Source organism: Triplophysa rosa, linkage group LG5 (genome assembly GCF_024868665.1).
Source record: "Triplophysa rosa linkage group LG5, Trosa_1v2, whole genome shotgun sequence".
Lineage (NCBI taxonomy): Eukaryota > Metazoa > Chordata > Actinopteri > Cypriniformes > Nemacheilidae > Triplophysa > Triplophysa rosa.
Genome location: NC_079894.1, coordinates 28,325,419 through 28,347,116, shown reverse-complemented (window position 1 = coordinate 28,347,116; position 21,698 = coordinate 28,325,419). Strand labels below are relative to the sequence as shown.

The 21,698-nt window shown below is 37.5% G+C and overlaps 1 protein-coding gene across 1 annotated transcript; it reads left to right on the top strand.

Moving 5' to 3' along the window:
- The first annotated feature begins 853 nt into the window (after window positions 1-853).
- On the top strand, window positions 854-12,051 carry mylk4a (myosin light chain kinase family, member 4a). Its single transcript, XM_057333928.1, has 14 exons — window positions 854-1,619; window positions 2,318-2,408; window positions 2,521-2,998; window positions 3,077-3,345; window positions 3,853-3,958; window positions 6,125-6,218; window positions 6,333-6,442; window positions 7,995-8,136; window positions 8,273-8,343; window positions 8,424-8,552; window positions 8,661-8,813; window positions 9,224-9,302; window positions 9,517-9,571; window positions 9,663-12,051. The coding sequence occupies exons 1-13, from the start codon at window positions 1,110-1,112 to the stop codon at window positions 9,568-9,570; spliced, it is 2,286 nt and encodes a 761-aa protein (XP_057189911.1). The 5' UTR covers window positions 854-1,109; the 3' UTR covers window position 9,571; window positions 9,663-12,051.
- Window positions 12,052-21,698: the final 9,647 nt, after the last annotated feature.

The window sequence follows — 21,698 nt, the reverse complement described above, 5'->3', positions numbered from 1 at the left end:
GCCAGTTCTAAACCGTGACCACGTTGTTAAGGTAGTGTGTTTCAAATGCAGACACATCTTGGCTTTAAGCATGACTATTCGTCTTAAGAATAAAATTTGAGAGGATAGTTGATATCCGTAGAGGACAGCACAGCGATCATGCTTGTATTTAGTGTCAAAAATGTTACGGTAATATAAATTGCATTTGACTACTGCACAACTGCTGGGTCAAAGGGAACATGGAGACCGAGGTTGTGGAGGGGGCTTATATTTCACCATCTAAGTTAAAATTGATCCATAACTGTCTTAACTGTAGATGAGTAAGCTGTTTTAAGAGGACTGGAGTGGATGGGTTTGACAGATGAGTGACACTAGCTTTATTTTCAGTCTTCCACAACCTCTTCAGTCATATGTCATCATCAGCCAACAGCTTCTACATCAGAAGAACTGTATGGAAATGGCATTTTATTCGACAATATTCATATGTTTTATAGACCTCTTAATATCATAATGCCTCGCCCAACATTAATTTCTGGGTCCCTCTAAATATGAGCCTCTGGAATCTAAAGGAACTTCCATCAATCAGAAAGTTGAAATAACATGATGTGTCTGATTGAACCTCTCAAGGTGAAAAAGAAGTCAGCACTCAGATTTCTTTCCATTCATTTACTGAGAAGCTCTATCTAGAAACTGGGTGTCTCCAGGGCCCCTTCGACACCTGACGGGGAGGCATCTGACATGGGTTTAACAGTCAAAGCTTCTCAGATATCACACAGCAATTCCTCAGCCAGACTTAGCCCCTCCCCGAGCCCTGCTGACGTAAGACCCACACACCAGTTACATTTAGTGAGGCCGGCTCATTCCATTCTTAATATGAATATGAAGACATGGATAGATCCATTTGTTATTGGGGCATTTAAAATGTGATATGTTTTTTATTACTTTCATTTTGTTTTAGTCTGTACCCATATCATCTTTGTTGTTTGTCTTGTTGTTGGATTATTGTTCATTTTTTTTCTAAATATCAAGACCAAGCTGACTGCATCTTCTGGAGTGTTTCTGTTAGTTTGTCTGCAGGTCAGCCTGTGATATTTGGTGCTTTTCTTTAGATTAGGAACCTTAATACTACCATGAGTTCTGAATCGAACGCTGGTATTGACCTGCTGCAGGTCAGGATTGAGACTTTGAGCAGCAAAATGGACAGGCTGATAACTATCCAGGAAAAGGTGCTCAGCCGACTTGATGGCATGTCTCAGGATATTGATGGAATAGAAAGGGACGTAGAAACTTTGAAAGTGGAAAAAGAGGAGATCCATTTTCCTCCAGTTATACGTACAGGACCAGGCCATGAGATGAAGGAAATGTGCCAAGAAATGAACAGCATCATGTTGGCAGTAAATCAACGCTCAGAACAGCAAACCCAGAAGCTGGAGGGAATGGAGAGACTGGTGATGAGCATACAGCAGGTGGTCAGCTTCATTGGAGAAACTGTTAAAACTTCCAAAATCATGGATGTTATATTTAAAGGGCCAGCTGTGCAAAAGAACAAAATGATTTCAGCCTCCAGGTCCAAAGACTGTAAAAGCAAACTGATTACCAAAAGGGAGGACTCAGAAAGTGGTGAGCCTGTCGCGAGCAAGGTGAGTCTCCAAGGAAAAAATTACCATGGTCTTACATGTGTAAGGGGAATAAAAGTGTACACCTTCAATTTACATAGTGAAATACTGTATCAGCATTTTAGAGGTTTACTCTTTGGTAATACTGGAGGAAGTAACTATTCATGGAGAATCATTATATAGAAGCTTTTTAGAGGTTTTCAGGTATTTTTAGGTTCTTCAGACATGTACATGGCACTACACCAATCCTTACTTGCTTGACTGTAACAAGGTGATGGAAATTAATGTTCTTTCTCCTATGTTTTTTGTTAATGTTGTGACATTATTTTCAGTATTATTATTATAACAGTATTATTCATTTGCATCTGTAAGAAGAGAGTGTAAAGTTTCCTAACATGTTTATATAACATTCCCCTATCCCTGTCATGCTAACTCACCCCACTGGTGTCATGTCAGACAGTTACCGTTAATAAAGGCTTTATGGGATTCAGAAAATGACCCCAACATCCTGGTGTCTACTTACAAGCTCAAGCATCTCTCAACCAAAACACTGTCTTGCTTTCTAAAAAAGTGCTAACTTTTTTATTCATTCAGGTTAATCAACCATGATTGTGTATTTTGTCCCATCTAAATATTTTAAAATAATCGCACAAGAATTAACTGCACAAAGGTTTGTCGGGTTTGAGAAAACATTTGACAAATCTGCTAAATGTGTACTACAGGTAAAAGATCGCAAATGCAAAGAGGGGACATTTCGTCTTAGTCTCAAAGGTCTCAAAGCACAGAAGAAGAAGAAACCACCTGATTGTACAGGTAAATTTGGATAAAATTCTGGACAAGGTAAAATACAATGATTGTGGGCAATGCTGGATATCAAATGATGTCCATTCGGGAATGTTTTTTTATTGTTTTTATATTGCTGTAGATGCAGTCACTTTGAGGAAGCAGGCACTACTGTTCGAGGAAGTTCAGGAGCTTAATCAAGAGAATGCAGAACGCTCTAAAGCATCCCACCATCTGGAAGCAGAACGCTCTAAAGCATCCCACCATCTGGAAGCAGGTGTACAGAAGTCAGAGAATGGCGTGTTTACCCCAATGCAGCAGGACCACATCCTAGATGAAGGCAAGACCCCTCCGACTGAGCAAGAAAAGTACTTGGAAGAAGAAAATGTGGAAACTATGGAGCCAAAAGAAGAGGAGAAGAAAGAAACAGAACCAACGCCGGTGGAGGTCCAAGATGAACCACAGCAGTTAGTGGAAGATGAAATGTCACCAAAGACCACAGATATGCTTAAAGATCAGGAAGTTAAAGATACTGGAGATCAGACGGTGGTTGAGGTTCCTTTAGAATCTGACATTACTCACACCCAACCCCCTTTTCCAGCTGAGGACTCATTGCAAAGGTACATGTTCTATCCTTCTCAGACCAAGTCAAATCATTTCCGGTGATCAGACATACTTAATCTTCTGTTCCACCTCAGTTGTTTCAGCCATGAGTCCGAGCAGGTGGATGAGGTGACCACTAGCAGCAAACGACGTGTAACAGATGAAGATCTGGGTTTGGAGGACCACAAGAAGAGCAGGGTTGAGGGAGGACAAGATGAGGTTGAGCACGAGCCAGAGGAACCTGAAGATGTGCGTGGTATTTTCAAAGCTGAGGGTGTGGACATTGAGTTGGATTTTAACAAAATTAAGCAGGAAGGAGACAAGGATGACAATGAAGATGAAGAAAATGACAACTTCTACATTGGTAAGACTCACAGTATTTCCTTTCCGTTGTTAATAAAATATGTCAATTGCTTCACATTATCATATGTACAGTATATGCATAATAGCAGTGCCCGTTCATAGAGGGCAGGGTAGACAATGTCTTACAAAGTACAGTTATATTGTACAGTGGCATACAAAAATCTGAGACTACTGAGACAAAAAAATCATGTAAACCTAAAATACACAACAGGAATTCCATTAATTCCATTAATGGTGTAAAATGAGAAAACAATACCTAAAGTGTTTTTAAGCAATAATGTACTTCATCAAGATTTTTATAAATATGTGTGTTCTTTGGGAAATATACCTATGACCTTCGTCCACAGAGTTCTCTACCAATTGAACAGGAACACATTTTTTTACAGCAGTCTTTAACCCACATTAATGTAGTTTAGCAGCTTGGTGGACACCAGCATCCCACATGTGGATCTTCCCTTTCCTATATAACGTCATCTCACTTTGTTTGGTAATTCTTTCTCTACTGCAGATTGCACTCCCCCTCCACCAGCACCCTTCAACCATCGCATTGTGTCTGCCAAACCCAACCAGATTAACAACTTCTACACCATCAACCGTCAGGAAGTTCTTGGAGGGTCTGTGGATGAATATTCTGTCCTTTTTCCCTCTTGGAAACAATTTCTCAGTACAGAATGTTTCAGGGACAGTGTAAATTTGGACAGTGTATTCTGCTAATCCCTTCAAAGGCTAATTGCGTAACTCCCCCCGTTCCATCCAACCTCCTCTCACCGATTCATAACTCCAGAGTCAAGGCAGTTATTTTTACATAGGGCTTTTAGGATATGTGAAACTATATCTCCACACCAGCTGCAAGCTAATCAGAAGGTGTTAATCTAGCACTTCAAAGAGACGTTTTTTCTTGTTGTTAATAGAACAGTGTTTGACAAACATGACACCCACTGCATTACGACGGCATCACTGAAATTCTTCCTAAAGACTTTTAAAGTACAGCTTTACACACACGGCGACTCCAAAAAGTATTTGGACAGTTAAGCCATACTTGAAAGTGCATATTGTACAAGCTATCAAATGAAGTTGCGTCTAGAACCAAATGATGCTAGCTCATTTCTCAAAAATAACTTCATTTTTTTTGGCATTTGTGACATGTATTTTACTGTCTAAAATCGAGGGCATTTGTATATGTACAAAGACAGTTCGCTTCGCATGAATACGTTCTAGGGATGGGCATTTAAAGTTAAAATAATATTCGATAATCGCTGAGAATTATTTGAAATTTTCGCAGCCCTCCACCGCATGCACTCATATAGGCTGCACGCACGCACGTATAGGCTACATGCACATAACCAGAGAGAGGGAGTGAGACCATTCACGCTTCCCATCTGTACGATGACAAACTGATTAATTCATTAGGAAATAAGCTATATAAACTCAAGCCATATAGCAATTGTAGGATAACGTGCTGAAACGTATTAATATAATAAACAACTAAATGACGAAACATATTACGAAGAGCCTGAATGATGGCCCTTACAGTATCAGCTGATCGGAAGCATAGCTTTAGCGATCATCTTAGTGATGAGGGCCGTTGTTTGCCCGTCTAGCATTCAACTTGGTTGATCTGATCATGAAACTAGCCGATTGCCGCTGACCTGTAGATGCTTCACCCTCAAATTAATGCGCATCCTAGTGGTTGACCTCGGATAAGCAATCTCTGCATGGCAGAGTTTGCACTGCACTTGATTGCCATTAATTTCTTGAAGGACCCCACACAGAAATCATATTTAACATCGTTCCAAGTTACCGTATATGCCACGCAAGTCTACAGTGTGCATAGCCTACGTCATGTTAGCGAGTGTGACGCTGGATTCACACGAGGCTTCAGCGTCAACGCTTGACGGAGGGCGTGTCTGACGCGTGGCCGACGCAATCGTCATAGTGACAACAGCCAATCAAATTGTTCTCCGGTCTTGCATGAACGCAATTGGTTAGTGCCTGCACTAGGTTTACATTTACATTTATTAATTTGGCAGACGCTTTTATCCAAAGCGACTTACAACCTGGAGAGCATATAAACATGTTGTCAACATGCTAAACAGTACCGTTAGTTTACAAGGCCATGCTACTAGGAGGATTAAAGCTGGAGTAAGCAAAGGAGAGAATGAACAATTTAAAAAAAAAAATTGCCGTTATTTGCCTAAGGCGATCTGATTGGCTGACGCCTGCGTTGGCACTGGAAAAGTTGAGAAATGTTCAACTTCTTGCCTTGAGCAATGCCAGGGAAGCGACGCTGACGGACCCAGAATTCAGTTCGGCAACGCATGACATTCCCCATGCAAATGAGAAGAGCTGACGCCCCGTGTGAATCCAGCGCGAGACTTCTTCAGTTGTCTGTTGACAGCTTTTAGGTCCGTTATTAGCAGAGCCACCCTCTGGTTACATGAATGCATCACCACCGCATCAACACCACATTTCTTTTCTGGTTTTTTTTAGACAACAATCGCACACGCTGTTCGATGTTCTATTATTAAATCAACTAATCGAATATTCGAAAATCGTGCCTCATCCCTAGTACGTTCCACTAATGTTTTGCAACTACACAGTGTTGCAAATGTTTTATCATGAGATAATTTTTGTCGTTTAATACTGTATCTTCTTTTATTGTTTATTACCCACAAATATGTTAGCTTGTTCTACCTGTATAATGCATTGACATTCAAACTTAATATGGGATTTTTAAAAACATTGTTTTGACATTGACAACTATTTTTATACGTTTTCAGAGGTCGATTCGGTCAAGTACATAAATGCATCGAAAATTCATCTGGACTCACTTTGGCTGCGAAGATAATCAAAGCAAGAAGTCAAAAGGAAAAGGTACAGAGAGCACAAAACAACAGCAATTCTTGCAAATGCAGTTTTAATTTGATTTGAAGCTTCAAAGAAGAATCCAGTTGTAGCATGAATGGGTTAATATGATTTGTTTAATAGGAGGTGGTGAAGATTGAGATTCAGGTTATGAACCAGCTCGACCATGCCAACCTGATTCAGCTCTACGCTGCCTATGAGTCCAGGAATGACATTATCCTTGTGCTTGAATAGTATGTGCTTTTTATGGCTTTATATTGTATTGGCTATTTTAGATGGGTATGGCTATGGGTTGTTTTGCACATATACTGTTACCAGTGTTCGGATGTAACCATGTTAAAAAAAGTTTACCAATGGTAGTTAAGCCACATCTACTAAACAGATACTTTTTTGTTTCGTTTTGATTTTATTTGATTAAGACTGTGCTGTTGATTGTACATTTACACATAGTATGTATATTGATAGTACACAGTAGAATCGCCAGTGTTAAAAATGTCAAATTGACACTCACAGTGTTTATATAATCCACACTTTGAGAGTGTGGATTATATAAACACTGTGAGAGTTAATTTGACCCTTTTTAACACTGTAAATATGATTTATAACAGCAAAATCGCCAAAGTTTTGTTGGTAACTTTTAGTGTAGATTCTCTGTTTTCAAAACACAAAAGTGTGCAATTATAGTTTCAAAGTACATGTAGTTGTCCCAACTCCCATTTAAGAGTTATGTACCATTCATTTATGATAATACAGTCTCAGAAGCAGTGTTGGGAAAGTTACTCTAAAAAGGAATGAATTACTAGTTACTAATTACATATTCAATAGTGCAATTAGATTACCGTACAAATTACTCCCTCCAAAAAGTATTTACTTGCTCATTAATAATTACTTTCTATATCAACCTTGATAAATTAAGCGATTCAAGGATAGACATAAAAAGAAACTTCGATGAAACTTTCATTAGATACTTATCTTAATTTTGTTAACTATATCACAATTTGGACAGAGGAGAGTTCTTTGCAGCTTAATATTAGTAAAACCAAAGAAGTGTGTAGTGGGGCAAATGGTGTACTAGCACTTTGTGAACCTTTATTAGTTGGTGGAGAGGAAGTTGAACAGGTGGGCTCTTTTAAATATTTAGGTACAGAGATTGATTCTCAATTTTCATTCGATAAGCATTCAGGTAATGTTTTTAAAAACGCTTCTCAGTTTTCTCAATAACCCTAAACGTTGATGAGTTTTAATATTGAAAACGACATTTTGATGGCTGTATATAAATCACTTATTGAATCTGTTCTTGTTTTTAATATTGTATCCTGGTTCAACTCTCTCTCTGTTAAAAGCAAAAACAAACTTTTGAGGATTATAAATGTGGCGAGTAAGATAATTGGTGAGAGACAAACACATCTTTCTGATCTCTTTACTGTGGCATTAAAAAGAAAAGCCTTAGTTATTGTGGGAGACGCTTCTCATCCTCTGTATAGTTCTTTCCAGTTACTTCCTTCTGGCAGACGGTATAAAGTGCCTTTAGTGAAAAGGGACAAGTATAAGAAGACCTTTATCCTAACTGCAATTAGTATTTTAAATAGGACCGTAACATGAATTTATATATTTATATAGTTTTTATGGGATGTATGAAATGTTATGTGTTGCTGTAATGAGTATTGTTTGTGTGTCTGAGCCTTTTGTCTAAAGACAATTTTCTACCCCGTTGGGGATAGACAATAAAGCTTTTTGAATTGAATTGAATTGATGGGAGTGGTAAAAGATTGTTCTTCTGAACAGTGTTGATGGAGGAGAACTCTTCGACAGGATCATTGATGAGAACTACAAGTTGACAGAGCTCGACACAGTGATGTTCATCAGACAGATCTGTGAAGGCTTGCGTTACATGCACAAAATGTACATCCTCCATCTGGACCTAAAGGTACCAGAGAACCAATGCAGAGCAAAACTTAAAACCTTGAAAGTATGAATCTAATGTATCATATTATTGTGAACTCGTAGCCAACCTTGCTCTTAAAAAACTAAAGTAGTTTTACCCCGTTCTGTATGTTCTGCAGCCAGAGAACATTCTGTGTGTCAGCAGATTAACAAATAAAATCAAGATCATTGACTTTGGGCTTGCGAGGAAGTAAGTGTGGACATGGGACTTCATGTAGGCTGCATCCACATAAAAGTAAGTTAATTTCCTTTTTTGTTTTATTCTCTCAGGTACCAGCCCAAAGAGAAGCTACGAGTGAATTTTGGGACACCGGAGTTTTTGGCTCCTGAAGTGGTTAACTATGATGTTGTGTCATTTAAAACGGACATGTGGAGTTTAGGGGTTATCACATACATGCTGTGAGTTACACTCAACAAAACACAAGATTCTATCTAAACTTTAAGTTTCCCCATACATATTTAAATAATTAACTGTGCACATGTTCGTGTATAACTTGTATCGTATAGGCTTAGCGGGCTGTCTCCATTCCTTGGGGATGATAATAATGGAACTCTAAATAACATCCTGGCCTGCCAGTGGAACTTTGAGGAGGACGAGTTCACAGACATCTCAAAAGAAGCCAAGGATTTCATTTCCAAAATGCTCATTGTAGATAAAAGGTATAGGCAAAGAGAAAGAACTATGTTTGACATTGGAAATGAAAGGAATAGTTTACTGGAAAACGAAAATTACCCCATCATTTATTCAGCCTCATGCTATCCAAAGTTTGTATCACCACCTTTTTTCAGTCGAACACATTCAGTGGTTATTTAATTCATATCCTGGCTCTTCCTGGCTTTGTAATGCCACCGAATGGTGACAACATTTTAGAAGCGGGTTAATGACTTATGTAGTGAAACAACAAATTATGGGGTCATTTTAATTTTTCAGTCAAAATTTCCTTTAAATGGTGATTGTATAGTTAAGTTTCTTAAAGGATTTAATAGAAACTCATCCTTTTAGCCACTACAGTGTACGCTGCTTCACCTATTCATCAACGATGTTCCTTTGTATGTGTGTGTTTGTGCAGTTGGAGGATAGGGGCTGGGGAGGCATTGAAGCACCCCTGGCTGTCAGATCCAGCTGTCCATTTCCGCCTTCACGAGAAGGTAAAGTCTGCATTTCAACAAACATTGTAATGATGGCAGCCCCTTTTTGTACACCAACATACAGTACACACAGCTTTCAATACTGTGCTTTTTGTTAAATGCTTTGTGATTTTTTTGCTTTTTCAATCTGCCACGATTATATGCATATAAGGGAAAGCTCTGTGAATATTGGGATTTCTTTGCACTTCTAAGAATTGCTTGGTTTTCTTAACAGAAAAATATGTGTCGATCACGAAGAAACTCTTGTGTGCCACCTCCAGAGAGTTAATGTAAGTCATTAAAAATATTTCATGACGTATGTAAACTGTTTATGTACATCATGTCGTGACCTTCGTTTTTGTTGTTTTTTTCTGGATGTAGATGGACCAAGCCTGCTGTGCAACCGAGATAGGACATCATATTTCGAGCAGACAAACACGCAGATGCGATCTTTGCATAAACCTGCTGACCTTTGCTATTTGCCATGTTGAGACAGCTGCAGACATTACTTAAATGATAACAGCATATGGCATGAAGGTGATGCTATGCTAGAATGAGAAATGAGATGCAGGTGTGATTTAGTTTCCTATAGACTTCAGGAATCCTGTCCGTGATTCCAGTTTCATCTGCAGATTTAAAAAAGATTTAATCCGATTCCCATTTTATTTCATCAGTTCTGGGCAGTTCACTTTAATGATCAGAACATCACAACATACTGTACATATGATAACAGCCCTCATAATATTATGTCAAAATGTTATGTTTAAGCTGCTACATACAACTATTGCTACACAAACATTGCAGGAAAATTAATGCAGCAGAGAACAAAGAATGAGTGTAAAAAGGCTTTTGGCCATAAAAAATAGTTATATTCCAATAGAGTTCCTAGCATGTTGAATCAAATTTACCAGTGTTTCATATTCAGGATTAATAAGCATAACTGATTAATTAGAACAGTTTGTGTAGTATGTTATACACACAAACTCCTTTTTATGTCTTAGTTCTGTAATGTGTAGCTCCATGACTGTATCGCTGTAACGTTTAGACGTTCAAACCTTCTTAATGGTATGCTAATATTAGAATATCCTCATGAAATATACCCAAGGCATTAGCACAAAGATTTTTTTAGCACAGTTTTATTACAATTTTCACATCACCGTCTTTAGAAGATTCAATGTCAGATTCTTTAAATCATGTGTCAATGTTACAATATACTGTATATCACTTTTTCATTTAACTTTTTGAGTATGTAACATGGCATTATATGCACTTTAGAATATTATATATTTTGAAAACCATAACACTTTCTTAATATATAGATAAAGCTAGTCTAGTTTTAGGGAAATTGTTTTATATGTCTCTCCAATGTATTTTCCATATATACTTGAATGAATAGTAACATACATACATTAAAAATGTCTTACCTTATTTATATCTTTCATTTATGGGTGTTTCTGCAACTACGAGCATCTAAAAAATCAACCCCTCTGAATTCTCTTTTAATCATCAGAGTCTGTAATACATATAAAACGGTCAACAAACTTGCCAAAAAGAGTCATTAAGATTTTAATGTTTGTAATTTAATATACAGTAAATATTGAAAATGTGCTGAGGTAAAAGACATAACATTTCTGCTAATATTGCAGCTAACTGGCAGCTAGCAAGGTCTACTACATTAGTTTTGACTCTAAGCATCTTAACATACATAACTTAAACAGTAATATACATTTATTTTTACAGTGTAGTTCAAAGCACATAATTACTAAGCTGTATGATAAGGACACACAATAAATACAGACACAGATAAGATGATGTTTACCTTATATTTTTGGGGGGATCTTGTGAGTGAGGTAGTGAGGTGGCCTAGTCTGTCAGCAATGTGCTCATGTGTAATTTCTGTTAAAAGCCGTTTTTCATTGTTGCGGTAAGGACTCAAAAGTGTGGGACAGGCACATTTACTTGAAAAAAATCATAACAATGATCAGTAAATAATACAAAAAATAAAGATGCTGTAAATGAATATGTATATTAAACAATTCCTTTTGAAATAAGGTCAAGTTGTCATTCAATTAACTTATTGGAAGTAGTTTAACAGCCAGAGTTGTGGGACATGAACAAAAATGGTGTTTGGACCTATAAATGCTTCATCATTTTATTTAAATCAAATGAATCGTTAATTATATGTTTTGTCAAGGTGTGTAATGACACAGGGGCTATATTTATAAAGCGTCATATGACAAATTTTGACATAAATCAAACATTACACTACTGGGACTTAAAAGTGCCCTTAGTTGCAGAAACATCCAGTAATAAAATGAGTTCACTGTAATGCATTTAAATTGATTCAGCATGTCAGTATAAAAGTTTTAAAGAAATAAGTGAAGATAACCCTTAATCAATTATTAAGTATCCTAAACCAACTATAATTTAGTCCCTGTTAACGTTTGCATTTTAAATTTAGAAAATGATTGGGAGTGAAGTAAAACAAAAAATAATTAAATGAAATGCAACTAGAATTGTTAAGTCTTTCATCATATCAGTTTAAATATCTTGTAAATTTTGATTTAACATAAAAATGGAAGGCAGCTTTTGGACAAAAGTATGAACTGAAGTTTTGAAGTATAGTTGAAACAGACGGGTTTTAAATATGCATATAAAAAAAATAAAAAATAAAAATAGACTGTAAATCGTATTATATTGTATTGTCATTGTGTTGAATGTCTGTACTAGAAGCTTCCAACACCAAAGAAAATTCCTTGTGTGTGCAAGCACACTTGGCAATAAAGCTCTTCTGATTCTGATTCTGATTCTGATTCTGATATTCAGACAATAAACCTGACTGAATTTGAAGTGAAACATCTGTATTTAAAAAGCTTGCTTCTACAATGCATAGAACGCTCCATTAAAAGAATAGTTCACCCAAAAAGGATCCCCATTGACTTGACCATAGTCATTTTTATTCCTACTGTGGAAAGTCAACGGGGACCATTATTTGGGTGAAATTTTCCTTTAAAACTGTACTTCAGTTTTAATAACACTCACATATAAAAGCATTGTACATAAAAACACTTACTAACAGCAGTACACACACTTCATTCTGACATCTGATTGGTCTCCATTTTTCTGCTCTGCATTAGATTGTAATCAGTTTGTTTTACACAGAGACTGACTCATTTCTACTCATTCTGAAACAGAGGCATTTCTCAGTGTCACTGCGGCCTTTTTATGTTTTGTCCACCAGAGGGCAGGAGAGGTGTTAGTTTTAGAGTTCTAACACATTACAAAACAGACGCATGAATGATGTAGTGATAGCCAGAATGCAAGTAAACAAAATAAGTCAAACATGTAGCTTAAGAAACACTACATGAAAAAGAAGCCCATGTATCACATGGAATATGATATCTTTTTTGAACATTGTGTAGCATAAAACCATTCTAGGGAGGTAAAGCTCATATCGCCTTTGAAAACATCTTTGAATGATCCTGATCTCAGCTGGTGTTCTCCATATAAATGCACTTTTATCAGTGGTGATAACAGTATCCGGTTTACACTTTCGTTTACTTCTCCCACGCACATGCGCGCGCGCACACACACACGCACGCACACGCGCACGCACGCACGCACACACACACAGTCACTAAAGACATAATGATATCCCAAAATGCATTACAATGTATTACATTAAAAAATAAATAAAAGCACAATTAATGTAATAACACTTTGCATGTTATATAAGAGTCTTATTCACTGTCACACCATTATACCACAAAATACTAAATATAACTTTAAAATGTGTACAATAATCACAACAACAATGCTGTACTCCAATTTACAATGTTTTATTATATCTCTTGTCTCCTGATATTCTTCCATGTTCTTACTTGATGCAACTTGGACTGTAATATGCCTAACATTATACAATATATACTGTACATTGTTTCTGTATAATGCACTTCCATATATGTATGCATTTACATTGTCTTTAAGACTTCAAATTAACGCTTCATAAAACGTCTTTATTGTTTACTCACCAACATACATGCATACAAACGTGTATCATGGTTGTGTAAAATATGGACAAACCCAACTGTTGGGATTTAAAATTGTAACACGGTTATATTTCACAATTCTTATAATATATGAAGAGTTTGATTCCAAAATGAGATAACTCTGTTTTAAAAAAAATCTAAAATCATGTTTTTTTATTGTGCAGTCCAATTTATATCAATCAAACTGCAGTTGGTATGTTTTGATTTGAGCCATAATAACTAAAAAAAACAGCCAAGTAACACTATAAAAGCATGTTAACGTAATAAAAAACATGCATTTTATTTGTTTTTAAACGGAATTATCTCATTTTGGAACCAAACTCTTCATATGATCTCATTTTAGGCTCAAGGCAAGAGGGTCTGATAATGTAACCAAATCAGTTTATACACTGACCTAAATAACATGCTGTAGTATAAATATCCATTTAGAATATTGGTTTGGTCGAGTTTGCTGACAACCAGAGAGTATCCCACCTAAACATACTGTAAATAAGACATGGGAACTGGCACCATTAAACTTACATTCTGACCCATAACCTCCTGTATTACTTCTACATGCTTTTACAAAGCCACACATTCTGTCAAAACCAGCTAGATGTTAATTCAGAGAGATTTCATAATATGGCAACTGAGATGCATTTTACCGTTACTTGCCTATTCACCTGTAATTGATCTTGGTTGTAACAGGATCCCCAATTTCTGCTGTGCTGCATTGACCACATTAGAGCCTTGACGACCATACAGCACACTTCACTTGTAAAGCAATCATTTGTTCACGTTTTAAATGGCAGTCCTTTGTGCAATCTGTCAAAAGTGACTTATGAAATCGAAACAAGCCATAGCGTATAGTTGTATGGGGGAGCTCTGGCTCTTGCTGTGCTTGCTGTTCTTCAGAGGCCCGATCGAATGTAGAAGTAGAACTTTGCTGTCAATGTCTGGCTGTGCTTGGGCTGTGGGCCAGGCTGGTGGATCCGATGGTGTTTAAATGGCACCAGGGGTTCATGCCTATGGAGTTTTGTTGAAGGGTCTGGCGCTCAGTCGTGTGGATGTCTTGGCAAACAGTGATACCCATTAGGGAATCCGTGTGAAGGTTGGTCTTCATTGGTGTAATATGCCTGGCTCAGTTTTCAAAAGATCATGGGTGCAATGCGAGGTCAAGAGAATTCACAGTTTATGGAGAAGTGCATGTGTGAAGAAGCTATATAATTTGTTACTGTGTGGCGTATCGCATATGAGCAATGCAACATACACAGACATGTGCATACTGTACAACACCATTTTTCTTTTGCGGCATGTCTAAAAAAACAGGAAAAGATAGGATAAAAACAGTATGCTCATGCCCAAAAGACATACCGTGTTACAATGTCCCAAAACCATAGTAGTCCTTTTCATGTTTTTTTATCACTCCAGTCAGTGTGTCATGATGGATCTGCAGAATCACTGGCGGGTGGTTAGAGGGGTGGACAGATCTCATGCCCGTGATCTGTTGGACTCCCCCAAGAATCACAGTCAGCCGAGCCAACACAAATATGCGAAGCAGCACCCGGTGCAAATGCTCATGCGCTGTTGTCCTGCAAAACGTTCCCACGAAGCTGCTAATGCAATCACAGACGACAATGAATGACATGAACGACAATACTTTCTTGTGTGTGGTCTTTGTTAAGCTATAGACTGGGTGGGTAGTCTTACGTTCATGAGCTACAGACCTGCAGCATATACATAAATGGTGGGAAAATATACATATTTACATCATTATTACAGTGAGGAGATGAGCAGATTTGTTTCTCATCTTATTTAAACAATTCCCGTCATGTCAAACTAAGTTCAGTTGGAAACTCAAATGCTCTACTTTACGTATATTGCAGTGTCACATAAAAGAAGTAAAACAGCAGCAGTTTCAACGGTTTAATTACAAATATTTCTCTTTGCTATGTAATTATGAATTCCAAAATAGGGTTCATGTACGCAACAGTGTTCAGTTAGCTAAAAGTGTTCTTGAAGCTAGCTAGTTCTGTTCCTGTAGCTAGCTATTATGTAGTTTGCCAAAATACGTACTTAACTAGTTCCTGTAGTTAGCCAGTTGTGTTTCTGTAGTTTGGGGCTAGTCAGTAATTTGCATAGATAGTTTCAACCCAAATCCAACACACCTGTTCATCATTTTCAAGCAGCCCTGAATACTTTGTACTGTTCCTGTATAATTGTTACAATAGTATGTGTGTAGATAGTTAACATGTTACTTTTACTTGCTTACAAGTTTCTTGTAGTTCAACTGATAGAGCATTGTGTTAGCTGCACAACGATAAATTGCTCGATCCCCAGGGAACATAAAAAGATTGAACACACTGTACATTGCTGTGTTGCTGCGGATAAACAAGTCTACAAAATTCATAATGCTAATTATTGTTACCTACGTTTCTTGTGCTTACATAAATTTTGAATGAATGGAGTGATTAAATATTGTGCTGTCATCAACAACGCAAGGACATATTGGTTTTGACATTACAAATGGCCTTTACGACCTCTGTAGGTTATGTATGGGAATTCATGTCTACTAGGAGTGTCACAACAGCTAGAGCTCAGAAAATGTGCTTTTCTTCCTGTAATGTGGCGTCTTGTGCTCCGGCAGTCTAAACTTTATTCAGACAGGAATAACAGGAAGTGTCCAATTTTATGGCCTATTCTTTCACATACACAGACACTTAGGTGAGGCTTAAACTTTATTGGTTTACTGTACCGGCACATGACAGGATTTACTTCTTTATAATTTCATCCTCATTTCTTTGAATTACTTGTTCTTTTTCTGAATGTTTTCATGGAGACTGTTGGTGTATTTCAGTCATGTCATTTAATGCTTCGGCCAAGATGGTTTTGGCAAATCTTCTAGAAGGCAGATATTATCAGCTCCCTTATGTGCTGTACATTTGTAGTCATAGCAAGGCAGTTTTTGAAGCATCACTCGTGTGCGTTGTGATGTCTTACAACTCTGCACTGAAGTAGACTTTTTTGTTTGGATTTACTTATCTCAAGTCATATCCCATTATTAGCACCATAACACTGAGAACTATTCGGATGATCAAGGCACATTTCAAAATGTCTGGATCACATTGCTTTATTATAAGTATAACAAAAGATTTGCAAAACATTTCACAAAAGAGCAGAAAGATAAAACAATGTCTATACCAAATTAGTATCGTCAAACATTAATACATCATTGCCATAGTTCATTCCTGTGTCAACTAATACATCCAGTACTAGTTCGCACAGTACATCCAATAAAATCACATTGGCACCACAAATGGCTAAGAAAAAAAGTTGATCAAAAAGTGCAATATAAATATGATGACTATCAATGTCAGGATCAGTCAGGGGAGGGAAGAACCCAGTTGCAGGCAGCACTGAAGGGGTTAACAAAGAAACAGATTTATTTAAATGTAAAACAAAAAAAAAACCCACGAAGGGGAAAACAAGACACGATAACCAAACAAGAATTCAAACAAAACACTTCCCACAGGGGGTCAAAAACAAACTAACGAAACAAACTAGCGACACAACGTCTAAACGATCAGGCAAGGTAAGACAAGGGTATCCACGGGCAAGGTAAACCACGAAGCAATATAGCACACGACTCGGAAACAATACAAAACGAACTGGCACAAGACAGCAAAATCAAGGGCATTAAATAGGGAGACGAACAAAGGATAATTAACAATTGGCAGGTGTGGGTAATGAAACACTGAAAGGAAGCTAACGAGGAAACGAGAGGGGCGGGGCCATAGACGAGACACGAGAAAGCACATGGCATGCCAATATATAAACAATACCATGTCTTTCTCACACTTAACGAGTGGGTCTGTCATGATCCTGCCACCAGACTGAAAAAAAACATGACTAGGAAGGCAGAATCATGACAATTAATGATGTGATCTATCTAACATTTGTGTACTGTATATGAATATGTTTGCTACTAGGTTCACAAAATGTGTTGTTGAATAAGAAAAGTGAAATTAATCCAGTTTATCTGGATGTTTTATGGGATTTTAAATCATTATATCACAATTGTTTGATAGCACTTTTATCCAATATTTCTCGTATACACAGTAAAATTGCCAGTGTTAAAAAGGTCAAATTAACACTCACAGTGTATATATAATCCACACTCTCAAAGTGTATACATAGCATTTCTACTCATCATGCTCATTGAAAGAACCCTATGAGATATATAATAGTAAGATGCATTCTTGCGTGGATGAATGAGCAACAATAGTGCACACGCATCCTGTGAGAAACCTATAGAAGACCATACTAAACAATGTACTCTCACATTGCTAGTTTCACATCTATGCTCCAGGTTTTGTTCTAGTAGCCTTCTGAAGTGTTCCTCAAATTCAGTGTGGAGCTCAGCGGTCACTGGTGTTGGTTACTGGTCTAATTGAATGACAGATGTTCCTTCTTCAGGCATTATGCATTCATGAATGAGACTCTGTGAGAACAAACTTGCTGCATTGTAAAATCTCGGCAGTCAAAATAAGGAAAGACTTTCTTTAAACATGAAGAAAATCAAGCCACAGACATGGAGAGATGGGGTATTTGCACTCACATCTGAAGAGGGGTTGCAACAGAAATGGAGAGTTTTAAGGGTAAGGAGATATTTGATTACAAATTTTGTCTGGATTTCTTTCCACAGACAGTTGAATTAAAGATGAGGTAACACAACACAGTTTCTGCCAATCTCACATAAATCTTGAGTGCCTATACAGTAGTGTTGCATACGTCGTGTCTCTGAAGAGTATTTAGTTTGATCACATTTATAAAAGAGAAATACAGCTGTACGATTATTTCCGGAAAAAGACGAGCTGCTGGAGGCGTGCAGGGGGGACGGAACTACAGCACGAGCACACAACACATCATTTCATTAATCCCTTCGTGTTGTTTACCTTATGCACGTACGCGCCGATTGCCAACAAAACACAGTCATATGACTTAGTTTGACTTAACGCGTGCAGTTCATGTCCGGGATCATTTAGCGCTGGGACCACTACATCTATCAGTTTCAAACCATCTCCAAATCCAGCGTAATATCCATCGTTTAAATGACATGTATCACTGAAATGCCGTGAACAAACAAACACAGCTAAACTTCTTTCAGCCGAGTTAAGCGGCATTGATGGGCGTGCTCTTTCTCACACTGGCTGGTTGACGCGTGGGCGTGCTCTTTCTCTCACGCTCGCGCGTGGCCGTGCTCTTTCGCTCCCTGGATGATGCGTGGGCGCCCTTTTCCGGGAGAATTGTCCGATAAGGGACAAAGAACCCTTGTTAAGAAATGGGAATCCATGTTCGAAAACCTGTACGAAACCTGGCGGAGTGAATCGAGCACAGGAACGTTCATTTTTTGACAAGTTGACCATGTTACATGCTTGTTACCCCACCTTTAAAATCTGGTATTTGTTTGCTAAAAAAAGTATAATTATTTGCTACTTTAAATGAATGAATGATTTAATTAATTAACTACACATGAAATATTAAGAAACTTGTCCAAATAGCCATCACATTTTAAGCATGCCCTCCATAACAATTTTATTCTGAATGAATAAATACTGTAAAACATGTCATGATATCTGCTCTCTTTAGGCCCAAAAGGAAACACTTTATGACCAACTACTGTACGATATCTCTTTATCATAATGACCTGTCTCAATCATTCTCAATCAGTGTTTAAGGAGCTGGTCTTGATTTAAATGAAATAGCAATGTAGACATCACAGTGATACCAGAGTTTCAAGTTGAGATGGTCCTGCAATACTATAGTATTGGGTAAGGATGAGGTCTTCAACGTCAAGCTGCAGTTAAGATTAAGTTATGTGTTCCAGAAGAGGGTGCCAGAGAGTGTGAACATCAAACTCAACATCAGCTAGAAAATTCATTGGCACATAACATCTGTGGTGAAAAATAAATGCTAATATAGGAATATATAAATCATCTACATTTCAAATATGTAACTAAAATGAAATGAATATTTATATGAACATACTTGCTGCCCCAAAAAAAGGTTTTCAACTAAAACTATGAGACAACAACCTCACCTGCTTTAAAATAGCTTAAAGAACACCTCAAATATACTTTTTATGCCAGAAATGGTGCAAAAGTGATCCCAAACCCCACCAGGCATATGTCGTAACACCACACCTTTCATTGGAGATCAATCGCTCACTTCCACACCCACGTGCTGTCGGGATAATAGATCTGCTTTCATGTTGACGCTCATGGCTTCATATCCTCATACTACAGCATGAGTTACGGGGCAGGAGAGTCTTTGGTGGTCTTCAGCACATGCCCCTTAGAGCTCTGGATTTAGGGCCTGGGGTGTAAACACACGTGGATCTGAGGAATGCTCACTAAATATCAAGATTTTATGCTCGGAGGTTAATGGGTGGTCATGTTTTGACTCTTTTCTTTTTCCTATTCCCTTGCTGCAGTAAATGACACGACATGTTATTATGGTGCGATATTTTTTGTTTGGTCCCCACAGCGCTAAGCTCCACAACTTGATTAAACTAGTCGACTTTAGCGCATCATTATAAACTGGTATTGAGCGTTGAATAATTTGATTAGAGAAATAAAAAAATGCTAAAAGTCTGATGGAGCCACCCTGTTGTAATGGGATACAGTTTTCATTTTTAATACTTTTAGTGAATTGTCACCATTTTGTTGCTATTAACACTTTGAAATTAAAAGGAGCAGCGTTTGTCTAGCTTTGAAATAAATATATAAAAAAGAAGTACAAAAATACAACTTCATCTGTCAAACTATGCACCTTGGGGAGAATTTATTTTACATTTACTTTATATTTCTTCCCAAACATTAGCCTCTCCAGCTGACCATAAATGCATTTAATGCAAACTAAGCAGAAAAATATGCCTCAGGCAGCTTTTATGGAAATGAAGCCTTGGTTTAAAGCAAAACTCCAGTGAGTATGGTAATACCCCGCATACATCAGCCAGCCACAGCAAAGCAAAGTGCTTCTATGTGTCTTTCAGAAACAAGAAACGTGTTTTGTTTGATTTAAGGATATTCACTGTATAGCAAAATGTTCTTCCGGATCCAACAGTCATGAGAGAAATGTTCTGGAAAGGGAAGAGACAAGGTTTGTGTGAAAATAAAATAGAATGGCAATTGTTTTTCATAACTACAAAGCAATTCTCTTGGCTTATCTGAAATCTGTACTGTTTCAGAATCATGTGTTTCCCTTTTCCTGGTGTACTGTGGCATGTCATAAAATGAAAACCATCATGTGTAAAGAGCGTATCCCTCTGTGCCTGCGGCACACAACCACTGTACAATACATTTGACTATGGCACAGTTTCCTGATGTTTATAAAAAACATGTAGATTGATTAATACATTGCTTATAATTACTGTTTGGAAATAAGATCACATTAAAGCAAAACTTTTGGTTCATAGATCTTTAGTGACATTCTAATTCCACATTAGGAATGTGGTGCGTTTCCAATGCATTAGTTAAAGTTAACAAATGTATTGTGTTGATCAAAGATAAATTCACATGCTTTTTCCCTTTTACTGTTCCACAAAAGCATGTAAGAAATTCACAAAACTTACAGTAGTGCTGTGTAAATTTATAATGTAATAATTCCCTATGATTTCCATATTTGAGGTTATGAGATTTCAAGCAGGGCTAAAACTTTTATATTTATAAGCTTGACTGAACAAGTATAGCACACAATGAGTCTCTTTTATTATCATAATATATAATAATCTTAGTCACCCTTAGCCTAGAGCTCTGATGAACACGCTGGGCATTCTCTCGGCTTCATTAGGTGCATTCCCTTTAAACAGTAAGTTCCCATGCATGTTGGACACTTTTTGGGGCAAATTTGGCTCGCATCTAGTCTGAGAGTTCATGCCTGAGTCATGTCTACATGTACACAACAAATGTGTATTCCGAAGTCCAAAAGTGAGTCCTAACTGCCTCTGCTCTCTCTTGCCGGACCCCTGAGTGAGATTCAATCCAGTATCCATTCTGAAAACCTGACCGCAGGGTTACTGCTTATTCAATTAATGCTCCCAGTGAGTTCGCGTGTGTGCGCGAGATCATGAAAGATCATGACAAAGTGAACAACCAATAAATTATATTTTACCATTTTGGACGCTTTCCAAAACATTCCCTAAAGCATGAATTATATGAATTATGATTTGGAAGAGCTCCACGGTCTCATTGTAAATGTACATTTCATGCATATCCCATGTGCATTTGAATGCGTCTGGTGCTCATTTGGTAATGGCTGTTATTTGACCGCCAACAGGGAGAAAGTTCTGCTGTGGAATTGGATGGACAAATGGCTGAAAATCTACAAA

What these genes read in the sequence shown, in the direction of transcription:
- mylk4a (XM_057333928.1), top strand. Translation starts at nt 1,110, where the DNA reads ATGAGTTCTGAATCGAACGCTGGTATTGACCTGCTGCAGGTCAGGATT. An exon ending in GAAACCACCTGATTGTACAG is followed by an intron (nt 2,409 to 2,520) that starts GTAAATTTGGAT and finishes ATATTGCTGTAG; the next exon opens with ATGCAGTCACTTTGAGGAAG. An exon ending in CGTCAGGAAGTTCTTGGAGG is followed by an intron (nt 3,959 to 6,124) that starts GTCTGTGGATGA and finishes ATACGTTTTCAG; the next exon opens with AGGTCGATTCGGTCAAGTAC.